At 42.6% G+C, this 16,559-nt stretch overlaps 2 protein-coding genes across 3 annotated transcripts in view; both read right to left on the bottom strand.

Annotated features, from left to right (window-relative positions):
* Positions 1-2,420: 2,420 nt before the first annotated feature.
* Positions 2,421-4,033, bottom strand: LOC308365942 (SPEG neighbor protein-like; the record flags this gene model as incomplete). Its single annotated transcript, XM_080839578.1, has 4 exons — positions 2,421-2,559; positions 3,161-3,302; positions 3,401-3,708; positions 3,927-4,033. The coding sequence occupies 4 exons, from the start codon at positions 4,031-4,033 to the stop codon at positions 2,421-2,423; spliced, it is 696 nt and encodes a 231-aa protein (XP_080695704.1).
* Positions 4,034-7,230: 3,197 nt separating this feature from the next.
* spegb (striated muscle enriched protein kinase b) overlaps positions 7,231-16,559 on the bottom strand; it is a 60,774-nt gene continuing 51,445 nt past the window's right edge. For both annotated transcript variants that reach the window (XM_080839269.1, XM_080839268.1), the window contains exons 32-42: positions 16,404-16,550; positions 15,983-16,099; positions 14,757-14,924; positions 13,460-13,582; positions 12,779-12,943; positions 11,810-12,554; positions 11,298-11,537; positions 10,417-10,640; positions 9,594-9,669; positions 9,049-9,198; positions 7,231-8,707 (exon numbers count right to left, since the gene is read on the bottom strand). In XM_080839269.1, the coding sequence (XP_080695395.1) occupies positions 8,488-8,707; positions 9,049-9,198; positions 9,594-9,669; positions 10,417-10,640; positions 11,298-11,537; positions 11,810-12,554; positions 12,779-12,943; positions 13,460-13,582; positions 14,757-14,924; positions 15,983-16,099; positions 16,404-16,550 (2,375 nt within the window). In that variant the 3' untranslated portion in view covers positions 7,231-8,487. The remainder of the gene's footprint in view (positions 8,708-9,048; positions 9,199-9,593; positions 9,670-10,416; positions 10,641-11,297; positions 11,538-11,809; positions 12,555-12,778; positions 12,944-13,459; positions 13,583-14,756; positions 14,925-15,982; positions 16,100-16,403; positions 16,551-16,559) is intronic.

Consider the following 16,559-nt stretch of genomic DNA (forward strand, 5'->3'; position numbering starts at 1 on the left):
ACTGACCTAAAATATGACATCTCTAAAATTAGTATTGAAACAAATACAACTATAAAACTTGCACTCAGTGACAACTAGGTCAGTAATGAACAGTTTAACAGCCTTCTTGACCGTGACCTATCAGCTGCAATTTTATGTGACGCAAATGAAACATGATACAGATTGGCTGCAATGCCAGTGTAGGCCTATTTTTGGACTTAATCAATTAACCTGTTGTAATGCTCATAAAGATTGTTATGAGTTAATTTCACATTCATATTAAATGCTGTGTTATTATTAATACTAAAGATACTGTAAGTGATACTTACTTTAGCAGACTGACCCCTCAGTCTGTCTGGCGACAATCATGAATAGATGCCCTGAGCTCTGTTAGTACCAAATATACAACATGATCTGTCTGAATGTATCAATCTAGAGGCCTTAAAAAGATATTGGTGTCCCTACATTGAATGGAGGGGATAAAGTCTTTCAGTCAAATTAGCAACAAATCTTAACACACTTTAAGTGTCATGAATGTTTAAATATCTTAACTGAACCAGGAGGAGAGTGGGAGTTGCCAAAGGACAGTGTTTCGCAGGAGCAATATCGTTATGATGTAAAATGTTTGTGTATTTTGGCGTGTGTGTGGTTGAAAGCTACAATCATTGCCAGCTTCTTACAGACAGGAAAGATGATATTTTTCCATATGTAAGTTTTGTAAGGAGTTGTTAAGTTAATTAAAGCGAGATGCCAAGTTTCCCTCAATCGCAAAAAATATATAACTGTTTTGCTGGTCTTTCACATTCGTTCACATTGTCCAGTATGAGATGAATTGGTAGGCTGCCATCGGGTGGGGCCCACATGTTACTTTTACTGTTTGATGTAGTTGAATATTGGTTAATATTGTAAACACAGTGGTTCTAAAATATGTTTGATATAGACCTATGTTAAAATGGATCATCACTATAATTCATTTATCAATATTGAACGATATTCTGCAATTTGCACAGACGTGAGCTGATTCATTCAGGAGACGTGCGTTGCCCCTTTAAATTCAGCAAAATCCACCACGCAAACAAAGTTTAAAAGATCTGTCGTTCTGAGGATGTAGGCTACTTTTTTCCCTGTCAACGCAGTATTAATGTATCCATTGCATATTCCAAATAAAAAAATATTTAGCATTTAGTAAAGTTCCAAAAGGGACAATGTCGACTTGCCTAGAGTAAAGTTTTCAACAATGTCAAAAGTTTTGCCAAACTTCCTTATGAAGTTTTTGCTGGCAAGGAACTCCCAATTCGGGGAGCCTTAAAACCGACCAGTAGAGAATGGAGGATAGGGACAGTCTTCAAAGTTCTTGTTTTCTGTGAAGTTGACTAGCAAGTTTGCATCGTTGGTATTCATACCACACCACTCTTAAAATACTTGGCGTAACATTTTCCCACATACTTAGGCCTACCACTAAAGTAGTTGAGGTCTTTATGTATAGCTACAGTGAATTCATGCAATTGCGTTTACAGTACTAAAGTGAGCCAGAAGATACTTGTTGCAGATATAGTGTTGTCCCTCAGAGCGCGCTTGTTATTCACTCGTGCAGTTATTGTACCTTACTTGGATACTTCCCCTGGTATTCGGACATTTGTCTGTTTGGCTGAACCTCCAACACTATTCTACGTGCACAGAGTTAATACTAAAAGGACACAAATGACGTGGACCTGGCACACAAAGGGCAATGTCCAGACTTTTAAGGTGGCCTGGAGTAGCCTATTTGAAGATTAGTGAAGACAGTTATTAAACCGAGAATAAATGGTTGATATCTCGTACTTTTTATTCATATGATATCATGGCAATTATAGTCTTCACAAGGTGCAATAAACATGTAATTTCCTTAAACCAATGCATTGAGGGATGTGTTATTTTTATACTTGTCAGATACCCTCATGTTCAGATGGAATAGACTGAGGCTAACCTATAAGAAAACAATATGACCACTGATAACTATCTGTGAGGTACTTCCTGTACAGGATTTCAGTATGGCAAATCTAGGGTTAATGACAAACCCTTAAGTAAACAACTCTGTGCTTGAGGCGAAATTTACATTTGCAAAAAAATCTTCATTTTGTGTGTGCAGTCAACTGAGAACATAGTTGGCAAGATGACTACTCTATAAATGCCATTTTTCATACAGTACAATGGAGATTTAAACATGGGACGTAAACACATAAAGTGGAAGGAAATGCATTATTAAAAGCATTAATACATCTGTCTCACATCCATGTCATAGACTATGAACAGCATGGTCATCAGAGGTTGTCAGTGTGTAGCCCTGTATTTTTTGCACCCATCTGATATGTGAGCACGAATTGAAACATAAACTGAGATTTGTTGTCATGAGCCAAGAACAGGAAGACACCGAAGAGAAGAGAAGTACATGGGACAGCTCTTCACAGGATTTCAACGTGAGCAAAAGATTGGTCTGTGCCAAAATTATTTTCCACATAGACCTCGTATTTTCCAGCATCCGACCTCTGTGCATTTTTTATCGTCAGGATGGTGTTGGCATCTCCCACGTCAAAGAATATCCTGGAAAGCAAAAAACTAAAATGGATGCATTGCACAGTGGGGTAGTAATCCTTTGGACTGCAAAGGTTAAAGTTCATTTTCAGTATGAGATTCTCAGTGCACACTGTGCATGGTCTGGAACACTTGCTGGGCTGGAACGTTTCCAGTTCAGGGAGCAGAGGCCCTGCCATGTGTTTGCTCCACTCATGCACTTGACCCGCCAATTCACTCCTTAGCTCCACCTAGTTTAAAGCAGCAGTCTGTACTTTTGCTCAGGTTCTCTTAAGCATGTCATAATGTCCCAAAGGCTCACTGGCTCACTGCCGTCTCACTGAACAACCTGGGCAGCGTTACAGAGATATATCCACTGACGTTTTTTTAAGCGAGCCTCAGCCTTAAAACTCACATATAGGGCCCCAATTTGATAAACAACACAAGATCGCAGGTAAAAGGTGGGTAAGGCAATGGGAGGGGAAAAAAGAAGCAGTGCAGTGGAATGCGCATTACCAGTTAGCAACAGGTTTGCTAACTAGCAATCTACACATACAGTACGTATCAAAAATATTGGGAGTGAACTCTTAGTGATCCAGAGCCTTGACTAAGCGACATAAGTGATGCTTACCTGTCATCCTCCTCAATGTCTTCACCATCCTTAAGCCAACCAACATCTGGAGCGGGCTCCCCACCAATATCTGCCTTTAGCACCACCGTGGTCCCTTTTTTGGCTTTTACACTGTCTGGGCCTTTGGTTACCTTAGCAGGAACTGTAGAGGTATAAAAGATGCAACAGCCCCAGTTATTTCTTTGGGTTTCCTTCACAAAGCCACGATTGATTGACTGACAATACATTTGTCGAGCTCACCCTCTATTAAAATACAAGCGGATCCAGATGTCATGCCGAAGGTGTTCTTGATGGTCACTGTGTATTTGCCCAAGTCAGCAAGGACACCATCTCGCACCACCAGCGCCACCACGTCTGGATCCTCAAACACATATCGGTACTTGGGTCCGTCTTTTAGCTCAGCTCCATCTTTCGACCAGACAATGAAGGGGTCAGGGAAAGCACTGACCCGGCACTCCAGCTTGGCCGCACTGCCCTCTAGGAGGACCACATCCTTTAGCTCCTGCAGGAACTTTGGGGGGCCTGTCTCCCTAAGCTCCTTACGTGACCTAGGCATAGTCATCATCAAAAACACATAGGTGATCAGATGTCTAATTTGTGCCATGCCAATAATATCCTTAGCAGTTTTTTTTTTTAGGTTTTGCAACTCTCTTCTAGACAAACAGAAACCCATTTAATTCCAGCAAGCCAGCCATGTTTTTGTTATTTGCATATATTTTCGTATATGAACAAGATTGATCAATGGGACGGTGTTGATGTGGGTTACCTATGACCTCGGTATGAAGCCTGGATCCGAATAGCTGCTTCCTGGACCTGAGGGTCCTTTATGTCAAGAGTGCACCCAGGAGGGGGTGCAGCCTTGGCCTTGGACATCTACAGGACACACACACACACCACGAGAGGTAGATGCTAATATGAGACTAAGAATACTGAGAGACCATTCACTAATTGGCTACATGTTGGGCTCATCAGTCATTTGATTTTTTTCCATCTTGATCCAGCTCACAAGGCAAATCTTATTTTATTACCAATTCATATTAAACAACACAAACAAAACTACTGTAACTATTTCTACATACATTAATGAAAACATTAAAAAGGAAATTAGTTTAAGTATGAGTAAACCTTTAAGAGGCCCTCACATTTCATAATCATTGCTTAAAAACTGTAAAATAAATACATATTTTTTGTAACACACAAATAGTTCTATGCACTACTCTACATTGTACAGTAGAATTTCATCAGGCCAAAACCACTTACCCTGGAGCAGTTCTCTTAGATGTCGACTCACCCAGGAAGCTGGAGAGTGAGGCTGGCCACCCCTCTGATCAGGACTTTATAAACGGGGGCCACGCCTGGGCCATAGGGTGGAGAAGGCTGGCAAATTCCAAGGTGGCATTTTTCCATCTTTGGACCTTCACTTCATTGGGCTCTGGAGTGGCCAGACTGATAAAAGATGGGCTGCAAATGTTGCCTAGGAGCCAGCCGGGCCTTATATAGCCTTCCCCATCAAATGCCCCCGAGGACGGGCAGGAGAGTGAGGGCTAATGGGCAGTAATTGAGGACTGGGGCCGATGGTTCGGGGGCTGGAGGGGAGGAGGTGAAACGTGAGCGCTCCCCGATGAGCAAGTATGTCAGGTGGGGACCCCAGGGGAGCCCAGGGTAGATTCTGCCTGGCCCTAAATGACCGTGAGCTGTGTATGAGCTAATGGGCTTTTAAAACCATTTGTGCCTTTCAAATGTAACTGTCACTGGACAGATTGTCTCATTGCCAGGTTTAGTTCATATGCATGGGGCCTTAGCCCTTCTAATGCAACCTTTTCCCGTGACAGGAAGCCTTAAAGTGAATGTTACAGCAGTAAGTATTTGTCTTGAATATGCTTGATCTCTCCAACAAAAACAAAACATCGGAAACTCCCCATGTTCAAAGTTGTGTGGTCTCTGACCAATCAAAAATCACAGAAGCTTTCACTTTCTTAAGGGGATACGGACATAACATGAACATTTCAGGTGTTTGTCTTTGGCAGCATATCAAGGCCATTATCAGCACACAAAAAGTCAAAACATGGGAGGGAAAGGCGTTTAACCATTACCGATTAATATAATATTTATCGTCTCATGGTGGCAATAAATCATTGCACAAAGATTGTTAGCTTAATTGCTCTATCCATAGTATCAGTTTGAATTTAAAGGTGGATGATTAAATCGTTGTACCACATTAGTAATGACACTTAACTGTTTAACTCTAATTGGTAAGAGTTGACTTTATTTATAGTGATGTATTCAACATACACTCATTTCAAACTTACTGTAAAATGACCGAATAAAGTCCACAGGTGCCACTGGTTTAGTGCAACATTATGCAATCCAGAAATAAAAGCTTTATTCAGATTCACATTAAAGGGGTTGCGCAGCATAATAGAGGAACAAAAGAACACACAAAAATGAAATAATACAAAACCATATTCACAACCACAAACTGTTGACTGGGCACTGGAGTGATAAATCCTTTATTGGTTGTCTTATCAGCCATTTTGTCCACTTCAGAGAATTCAAGCTATAAGTTAGCTATGACTTTACACCCATTCCATAAATTACAAGTCATGAAAAAATGTACTGAAACTAAAATATGTGACCATGCACTTGTGATGTGACCATGTTATTTTTCCTCACCACCTGGACACTGCACTAAATACTGTATTATAACATGGGTGCATTGCAAGGGATTCAATATGAACAGCTTTGGTATCGCACAAACTACTTGAGATTCAGTATGCATAATAGATAAATGATGAAAATGTTTCAGTGCGGTCTCCTGGTCATTGCACTAACTAAACTCTTTAATGGGGTCGGAGTCAATGCCAATCGCAACTTACAAAATTTGATTTGGTGAGGGACATGTCTTGCCTTACTTGTGGTCATGGTCTAATGCTGAATTGGATAGCTTGGCCATGTTTTTTCCTCAGATAACAGTTTTAGAACAATTTCAGAATTTCTTATAAATATTTCTTATAAGTTATAAATCCATTCTACATTGACAAGTTTATTGTATCAGAATTCAATGGTATGGGAATAAATATGTTTTTAGCAGAGTGGTGGGCTGAGTTTATAACCCATTACATTCAGGCAACCATCTAAAAAGATATAGAAATCGCATTTACTTAACAGAAAAAAATGTGTTGATTCTTAATTCTAATGTTTACAAACTCACTGAACCTTCACAAAAGCTAATAAATAAAATGAATCACAAGCTTCAATGAATTTTGAAAACTAAAGTCATGACACTTCTGATTAATTATACAACATCAAAAGTATGATTTACATCTTATCATTAAATTTAGGATGGAACAATGTCCAAAGACATTAATTTCACAACATAAAATATCTTTTAAGAATAGCAAGGACTTGCAAATTGTGCAAGTACCTATGTGAACTCTACTCATTATTGATCAAATCAGGGTGCCAGAAAGACTCGCTATTCAACTGGTTTAAACATTGCTGGCATGGTTTAGGTTTAATGAACGAAATGTACAATATATTTAAAATAAATTATTAAGCTATGATTAAGGTAAAAGTGCAAGCATAACATCAAAAAAATGACATAATGAGAAAAAAATGCAAATATTTGTTGGCTCTTTTCTTAACAGGGGGACAATGTGTGCACAGTCAGGAGAGAGCATCACATTTTTTTTTGAAGGCAATGAAACGGCTTTCAAATGACATTCAACATAACAGCTGTGAGTGATATGAAAGTGTCCATGTTTAAAACGTAAAATGTTATAGGTACCTTACACCTTTGGGCTACCGACAAAAAACCCATACACTGCAACGCTGACTTTCACAAACACGGTGTGTGGTCAGTGTCCAGGCAGCAGCTACCACACAGAGAACTGTCAGAAAAGTTAGTCAGGACTCAGCACGCTTCAAAAGAGTCTGCAGACAACACAGGGAGCCATGATACCGCAGACACACACTAAGAGACAGGACTGCATGGATGTGTCTTATGCAGACACACACTCAGAGACAGGACTGCATGGATGTGTCTTATGCAGCAATCCCCCCCCCCCCCCCCCCCCCCAACATAAAAAATAAAAATCTTAGCCTTTTTTTTCTTTTCTTTTAAAATCCGTTGTAACCCAATTATCTGGCTGAATCAAGATACTGCCATGTTTTCAGTGGGTTTATTCCCTAAGAATAGCAAATGAGCTCCACTGACACTTCTATGGAAAAGACACTCAACTGCATTCATTAACACATATAAATTAGCATTCATCTGTTTTTTTTCCCCTCCATTTTTAGGCGGTATTTGGCAACCAAAACAATGTTTGGTGATTTTCATTGAACTTGCAACAGACACACAATTGACACACATTTAGACTGTAAAACTTTTGAAATATCTTGACATCATCTAGACTTGTCTTAGTCTCTAGCAGTACACTGTATTCGAGAACATCACCTTACCTGTCAAATGTCCTCTGGCACAACAGTGAGAATTTAGAGTGCCCATTTATCTTAAGTCAACATTCAATATTTAGATATGTTACTGCTATGACAATTACTGGTTTTAAAAGAGTGTATTAAGGTAATAAAAACTAGCAGGAAAAAAAAGATATACATCATATTTCTTCACAAATTTCAAGGCCCCTGCTTAACCTAAGGAGACTCAACATAATTACACATTTTCTTTGACTTCAGATTTTCTAGCAAATAGTTATCTGTTTGTCAGGGTTTTTGATAAATGGGCTTTGTGAGAAAATACAGTTACTGTGCTCTACCATGACCAGGTCCACAAATCCCTCAAGGAGGGACACATCGCTGTGAACAGTTAGTAAAGCTTTGTCAAAAAAGTTGCATGAGTAGAAGAATGTCAAGAAAAAGGGAGAGAGGGAAGGATGCAGGGGTTAGGATCAAGGCTCAAGGACGAAGATCCATGACAATGAACACTAAACCACTGAGCATGCTGCCAACAGCTGAAAGAGGTACAAAAAAGACATTGAGATCCTTTGCGTTAACACTGTCCGGTTGTGTGAGATACTCTGTGTTCAGTGTGGCATTGGGTCTCGTCTCGGAGCGGACATCTAGGTGGTTGAGTGATCAGGAGCTGGGTTCTAGGTGCCTGGCGCCTGCCCCCCCCCCAAGTCTGGTGTGCTTACATTATTACATAAACAGGTGGCCCATCCAGGCTCTACCATGCCTACCCCCCTCAACGGGAGAGAGAGAGAGAGGGGCCTGGGGCGCCTACTGGCCCAGCCAGCCTTCTGAGGAACACGGACAGGTTTCTCTCTGGGGGCCATGTCCCTCCTTCTGTGCAGCTAAGGTGGGGGAGGTCACTGGGTGACTGGTGTGGTGGGGGTGGTGGGAGAACTCTGGTAGGAGCGCAGGAGGACTTTGTGCTTGGTGGCCACCTCAGTCCTGAACTGCTGCTGCTGGACCAGGAACTCCTTGAGGCGCGTAGTGGTGAAGGTGAGGGTCTGTCGTCGCAGCCTCATCAGGTAGGCGTCCTGAAGCCAGGCGTTGTTGAAGCAGTCCTTGATGGAGGGTCGGGCCCTGGTAGAGAAAAATGTGACGCAAGTGGATGTTAGCATACACAAACCTCCAGTGATAATAACTCATAACCTTAATTACTATGGTTGTATTATTTTAAACTTGTGTGTTCTGTGGCTAGATTAAAGGGTGGCTGTATTTGTTTAGGTGTAGTGAGAAGCGTATGAGGTTAAGGGATCTGGTCTTTGTGTGTGGCCGCCTAAGTACTTGGACAAGAAATCTCTCATCTTGTCTTATGTACTATCAAATATTTATCATTAAATAGATGTGTGAGGAAACCTGGCATATTACAGTAACCTACATCTCAGATAGAGTGTTTTAGACGCTTATAAAGTGTTACTCACCAAGGGTAGCTGCACAGAATCTTCTTCAGGAACAGAGAGGCACTTTGAGAAACATTCTGGTAGAGCTTGCTGAGGTCAAACTTTGCAGCCTGGATCCTGGCTTCTGTCTCGGCCAGATCATTCTCCGTAAAAGGCAACTTCCCACTGAGCCTAAATATATTAAACATCAGATCATATATCAAATAGCATAGTGATACAACTGCTGCATGTGCTTTACTATGTCTATGCTTCAACAAAACATATTTTTGGTGGGGAAAAATACAGTGAAATACATAGTGCGTCTTCGTAGATAGACAACAACATTGTTCGATATCTAATGTCAAGGAAAGATAACATATCACCAGATAAGGACCACCTATGACTGGTTCCTTTGAAAGAGTACTGACCAATATGTGCATGCTGGGCATCACGTGTAAAACACAAACATGGATGATGATGGAAAAAAAACTGTGATATCAAACAAAAGATCCATTGCTTTGAATCCTCTGAGATACTGCAGTTGTTGCTGGAGAGGAGAGGAAAGGCGAGGGTGGCACCATACTCACATGATGTAGGTCAGTACGCCTACACTCCAGATGTCAGCTGGCGGGCCCACCACATCCCCTTTCAGCATCTCAGGAGCTTTCACAGAGCAGCCAGGGATTCAAAGGAGAACAAATTACAGTGGAGAGAGATGAGAGGGAATCATGCCCCATAGGAGCAAAAACAGATGTATGGAACAGAGAGAAGGGGAGAGACGCCTCAGTAACAACTAGGATGAAAAATAAAAATGCGTTGTGAGATTGAAGAAAAAAATATTGTTGGGAAGATGGTTAATGTAGAAGAGAAACGTCAGCCTAAAACTGTTTTGTGTCCAGTTTGAAAAAGATAACAATGTGCTGGGCTTGTTTGGAAAATAACCATGTAAAATCGTAGAAATCTGAAAACGTTCATCTGATGTATTCTGACATTGAGACGTGCATGAGTCTGTTGTTCCTCCTTTCACACTGGATGTAATCTAATCTACAATCTACACAGACACACACACACACAGACACACACACACACACACACACACACACACACACACACACACACACACACACACACACACACACACACACACACACACACACACACACACACACATACACCCACCCACACACACACACACACACACACACACACACACACACACACACACACACACACACACACACAAATAAGCGCACATGCATTCACACACCAATATGTATGTCCGACCACAAAAAAACACAACCACATCTATGATGTTCATAGAATATTAAACCACATCTGTCAGGAAACAGAGGTTCTTACACACTCCAACTCTACTCCATACTACACAACCCATAAACCACTACTACTCACCCATGTAGTCCAGGGTTCCCAGGGGGGGGCTGAACTGTTTCAGGAAGAGTGGGTTAAAGGTCTGAGAGGAGCCAAAGTCTATGATCTTCACCACGTTCATGTGAGTCACTATGATATTGTCCGGTTTGATATCCAGGTGCAGGATTCGCCGATTATGAAGGTAGTCAAGTCCCTGTAGTACCTGGACGATGTAGGCCACCACGTCGTCTTCAGAGTAGCGGAACCTGTTTAGCAAGCAAACACAAAACTGTCAAAAATGTTCCACAAGAGACACACGGGTGAGCAAGTGATCTGGTGCAAGACACAGCTGAACCCTGGTAGCCTGGTGACACCAGCCTACGTATTTCCGCCTGAACTGATTTCAAGCTCATACTCAGTCTGGCCCAACCCCATTGACAATCGTCTCCAGAACTCAAAATTTTGCAGGACCAATCAGCGAACAGTTCAGAGCTGTGACGCAAAACTCGCCTTGGAGGAAAAGACACGAAAAGCTATCGGAAAAGTTGTCTCAACTCTCGACAACATCAGAAAATTAAAAGGAGAACAAGAGTATTTTCTTGTAAGTTTTATGATTGGAAAGGACGTCGTAGCTCTTCTCCCAACTGGCTTTGGGAAGAGTTTAATCTACCGAATGCTTACTAAACGTTGCTGATTGGTTAAGGGAACTCCAATGATTTTAAACCTCAAGATAAGCACCCGCCCATCTCGGAAACCAAAATGCATTGGGTTGGCCCAGACTGAAAGACGGAATGAAATGGAGTCACAGGCTGGTAATGGCCAGGCTAGAACCCTGGGTGTACAAAGCACAAACACAGACTACAACGCAGTATTCATTCATTGTGGAATGTGAAAAACATGCACTTCGACACTACCTTCCTGACCTGTCAATAAGGCTGTAGAGAATCTCCTTCCCGGCGCAGCACTCTGAGATGAGGACCAGGTAGCGCGGCGTGACGTAGGCCTCATGTAGTGCCATGATCTTGTCGTGGTGCAGGGACTTGAGGATGTCGTACTCTTGGAGCACGATTTTCTTGTTCTCTGGTTCGTACGGCACGATTTTGGCCATGAAGAGGTTGCCAGTGGCGTTCTCCCGGCACTCTCGGATCACACCAAACCTACCCCTATCAGCCAAACACAAATAAAAACAGCAACCTTTAAAATGCCCCTCATGGCTTTATTCTTACACATTTCTATGGGCACCCGAGCTGAGGAAATCACATGGATGTTTGTGCATTACATTAAAAAATAAGTGCATCACTACTTATAAGTGCAATTAAGGTGCAAAGTTAAACAGGAGATTGTTTAAGCAATACTATTTATGTTTATAATTTAATATAGTATATCTTTACTATACAGTCAGTATCAGTATCTACTGTATAGTATCAGTAACTACCTGTTCTTCTCATCCATGAAGGTGTATGGTTTCTGAGGCACCCCCTGCCGTAACATGGACTCGCCAGGTTTTCCGGAGGGGATCCTGAGCCCTAAGGGGGTGGCTCGACCCGAGGGTGTTGTCCGCCCGCTGGGTGTCATGCGGCCCTCCACAACAGGGGTCAGGCTGGTCACCACCACAACAGGTGGGGAGAGGGCACGGGAAAGCGTGGTGGGGGCTCCCTGCGTGGCTGATGTGGTGGCGGCAGGGGCGTACATTGGCACTGTCGATATTGGTTTTCCAATCGCCTGCGGGGCTGAGACCAGTGGTGGGGGAGACACAGGGGTTTTGGTCATGGGGGGAACCACGTTGATAGGACTCTGCGGTTTGGGAAGGACCACAGGGGGCGCGAGTTTGGTGACAGCTGGCCCTTTTGGTTTGGTGCTGGCAGGCGTGGGCTTGGCCATGGTGATGTTTAGGGTGCTCCTGGCTTTGGCAGGCGTGGGTGTGCCAGGGGCTGGGGCAGGGGCAGGGGCGGGGGCTGGGGATGGAGTTGAGGCAGGAACCGTGATCGTAGGCACAGGAGCGGTGGGTTTGCTGGGCTGGCTTGGGGCAGGAGGAGCTGCAGGCTGGGCAGGAGGGGCAGTAGAGGGGGCCATGGTTTTGGTGGTGGCAGGCTTCAGAGGCACTGTCATAGAGGATGTGACCAAAGTGGGCGCTGACGGGAGTGTCTTCACCACCACTGCTCCAGAGGATTTGGGAGATTCTGTCAAAAAATTGTACACTTGAAGTCTTAGATTTAAATAAACCAATTGCATTAAATTATATTAAAGCCTGCATTATAATGTAGTATTTGAACAACAATTGTCCTCCCCAAGATATTTAAACTATTCCCTAGTCAGGTAAGCTGACAGTGCTCTATCAATGCCTATGCTCTGTTTAGTGGGGGAACAGATGAGAATGAAGAAGCCATCTGCAAGTGTAACATACCTGGCGCGTCCAGGACCACCTTCTCTGAGAGGTTGCTGTAGGGTCCCTGTCCAGCCTTATTCACACAGGCCACTCTGAACAAAATGGCGCCTGAGGCGGGTAGGTCAGTGACATTGTAGTAGCAGTCTGCCACACCAGTGGCAACTATGAGCCAGTTTGTATCACCTGGAAGACAGGACCATGCATTTGAATGCATAACCTTCTTCATAGGTAGAACATATGAATTGCATCTGGCAGACGCTTATAAGCAACAAGAACATTTTTAAATGTTCAGGAAATATTTTCCAAAGTTTGAACTTAAAAACTTTTCCAAAGCAGCATGTCCCATACAATCTTTGAAAAATACTTTAAAAATCAGTAGACTTAAAACAATGAAGATATCTTTTTATTAACTTGCCAATTGAAAGTGTTCGACAAAAACAAAAGGGAAAATCTGCTGTACTGAAAATATCCAAATGGTGGTGCTAAAGAGTTTGGTTACTGAAGAAGGTCAGTTCTCGCATACAGCATGAACATGTCCTGCATTACTATAGTGAATATTACACAACTTTGGGCTAACACACTTATTATGGACATGAAAATAAAGAAAGAATGACAGAGAGAAAGAAAGAAGGGACAGAAAAGAAGAAGCTGTGTTTGTTATCTAGCAAATAAAGTCCTCCCAGATAGTATGGCACTCACCCTCTGTTTTCCTCTCCAGAGAGTATGTGCAGGGAGCCATGGTGTCTGAAGGCCTCCACACCACCAGAGCGGTGTTTTTGTAGCGCTGTGGAACCTCGGGGGTCCCCGGGCGGTTGGGAAGACCTACAGGGATGGACATCATTTGATTCAATGTTCATGAATAAATAATGAGCAGTGTTCATAAATACAATCCCTGATTCATTATTTGAAATAAGTTCCATCAGTCTATTTTTTTTACCTGGGCCCCCAATTTGTTTCTTATTTTACTATTACCGCAAAACGGCTATGCAATGTAATCCAATAGGCAAAGCATCTGCATCAAAATAAATCGCTTGTTTTCGCCACTGACAGGCTCATAAATGTTATAAGAAGTGTCTGACAACATGGAAGGGATCCCAACAGAGAAAGACCTGTGTCTGTTTACCGAAATAACTGTAAAGAACTGTAAAATTAGAACGCTGTAATTGTCAACTGCATAAAAGCCATACAACGTAATCCTATGGGGCAAGCATCCACCGTTTCTACAGTCATAAAAATAAAACAGTTCTCCTTTAAACCACGCAAATTCATAACACACTGGTCTTTATCCATGGCGTTTCACCTATCCATAGAATATGTTGTGGTATACTGTATATATATAAACCTGCTAAATAAAATCATTAAAAAAGCTAGTGAGTACAGACTATACCATCTAAAAGTGAAGAACTAAGAAATGTAGACCAATGAGGACCCCTACTGGTCTGTGTCGTCACCTTGCCTGTCTCCACAAAGGCATGATGTATGAACCCAGCTGTTGTTGCCTGTGTGCCCTGATAAGCTGGGCCTTTCATGAGCCTCTGGCTCTAATCAGAGAGTTAGTTAGGCTCCGCAGCTCCGGCTCTGCTGAAGCCCACAAGCCTCATCTGTTATGATATTGGGCCCATCCCTTAGGCCAGCTGCAAACAGCTGGGTCTGGAGAGGCACTGTGCCTGTGGGTTTCTCTCACTCATCCCTCCAGTTCCCGTCCCTCTCAATTTATCTATCCTAATCATGCAGATTCAAATTCAAATTTAGATGAAAGTCTGCTATATCTGCGAAATGTAAACGTTAAGTATATATTTAACTATGCTTTAGTGGTAGAGATGAGCCTATGTTACCAAAGCTATATCGAATTTAGTCACAGAGTAGCTGAACTGACTTTCTCTCTCTCTCTCTCTCTCTCTCTCTCTCTCTCTCTCTCTCTCTCTCTCTTTCTCTCTCTTTCTCTCTCTATCATCTCCTCCCTGTAACAGCTGTTTGACGTGACGGTTAAACTCACGGGCGAGGGAGAGGGTGCAGGAGCTGGTGACGCAGGCCAGGGGGTTGGTGGCCACACACTCGTACAGCCCTGCGTCTTTCTTGGTGGTCTTCATGATCATCAGCAGCTGCCTCCCATCGGGACAGGAGATCAGGTTCATCCTCGCGTCAATCTCTAGTGGCTTCTTATCTGGGTAAAACGAGAAAACCCACAGCCATGTGACAGCTGCCAGCACTGAAAGGAATGTGGTGAACTCCCTCTCATGGGTTTTGGCTAATGCCGGTTTTGGAGAGTCAAAGCTTTGGCTTGGGCATCTAAAATAGGCTTATGTTTACAGTTTAAAACTGGCCTTGCAGCACCACAGGGGATCTCAGTTTGAGGTGACATTTAGCAAAACAAAGCATACTTCACATAGCAAAAAATAAACCGCTAAACTATGGTCAGGTCAGCACAAAGTTTACTGATAAACCCATAATTTATAACTAAGTGCATGGTAGACACAATGAAGGGACACTTGGAAAAGGCTAAGAGATATGCAAAATGTGATGACACATTCATTAATCTTGAAGCCACCTCTGCATGATCCCTTCTTTATCCCTTAATGCAGCCAAACTGCAGTATATTGAGATCAGTGGGAACAAATGGGAATTAAATCCAGGTAAAATGCAATATAATATGAGTTATTTCTGCTGTTTGGAAAAAGTATGATGCGAAATCGAGTGAAAAAGGGAGAGATGGGGAAGGTAGATAAAAGAAAAATGAAGGAACTAATAATAAATTCTATTTTAAGCAATTCAAGCTGTATTAATCCTGGAAGAAGAAGCAGAAGAAGAAAAAGTAAGAAGCCTGCTTAGGAATATCAAGGTAAGAAGAAGAAGCTTGCATAGGAATATCAAGGTAATGCTTGGCTTGCAAGCACTATAAGTATGTGGTTAGAACGTAATTTAAATAAGGTTTGATTTGATTTGATTTGCAGGATCAAGCAAATGGTAAATAAACAACAACTACACAAAACAAAAGGAGTGCAGTAGGTTTCATACAGAGCAATCAACCCTGCATATAAAGTACAAACATTCTGAAAACTGATACAGTCTGTGCACTAGATGCAGACAAATCAATATTAATTCTGCAAAGAGGATAGTCTCTGTGCAGAAAACCAAACAGGCCTCCAAGCAAATAAATAAAGTAAAGTTCAGCCGCCCACATTGAGCTCCTCTCTTCCGCTGATGTGACAGGAGGAAGCTTACCTTTCCACCATTGGATGTGTGGGTGGGGGCTGCCAGCAGGGAGGCAGCTCAGAGTGACTGGATCTCCCTCCAGCAGGACATGGTCCCTCAGTTTGATGTGGAACACAGGAGGGAAGTCTGAGAGCGGGAGAAAGACAGACAGAAAGACAAAGAGAGAGAAAAAGGCAGAGAGAGAGATATAGAAAGAGAGAGAAATGGAGCAAGATGGGGCATTGAAGGGCTTATAAAGATGTGCAATAAACTGGTGACATGCTTTGTTAAATGTGCAAGGTGCTTTTTTTCATTATATCTACTCTGTATGAAAACATTGTGCCATATGAAGATGTATTGTGTGGCATATGGCAGCAGTGAAGCAACCTGGCTCCACGTGACCCATATCACAGAAGAAAACTTCAATAGAAATCGGATTAAGCAGGCGCACCTGAGGTCAGCCTTGAGTACTGGCGTGAGAGCGACCCATTCTCCCTGGCAATAGCACTTGGGATGTCCGGCTGGGAGGCCGTCTTGTCCCTCTTGCCTCTGGACAAACCCCACCTGTCCCACCTGGACCTACGATCAGTCTCTGCACCTGCCAGGC

The sequence above is a fragment of the Sprattus sprattus genome (genome assembly GCF_963457725.1).
Source record: "Sprattus sprattus genome assembly, chromosome: 5".
Classification (NCBI taxonomy): Eukaryota; Metazoa; Chordata; class Actinopteri; order Clupeiformes; family Clupeidae; genus Sprattus; species Sprattus sprattus.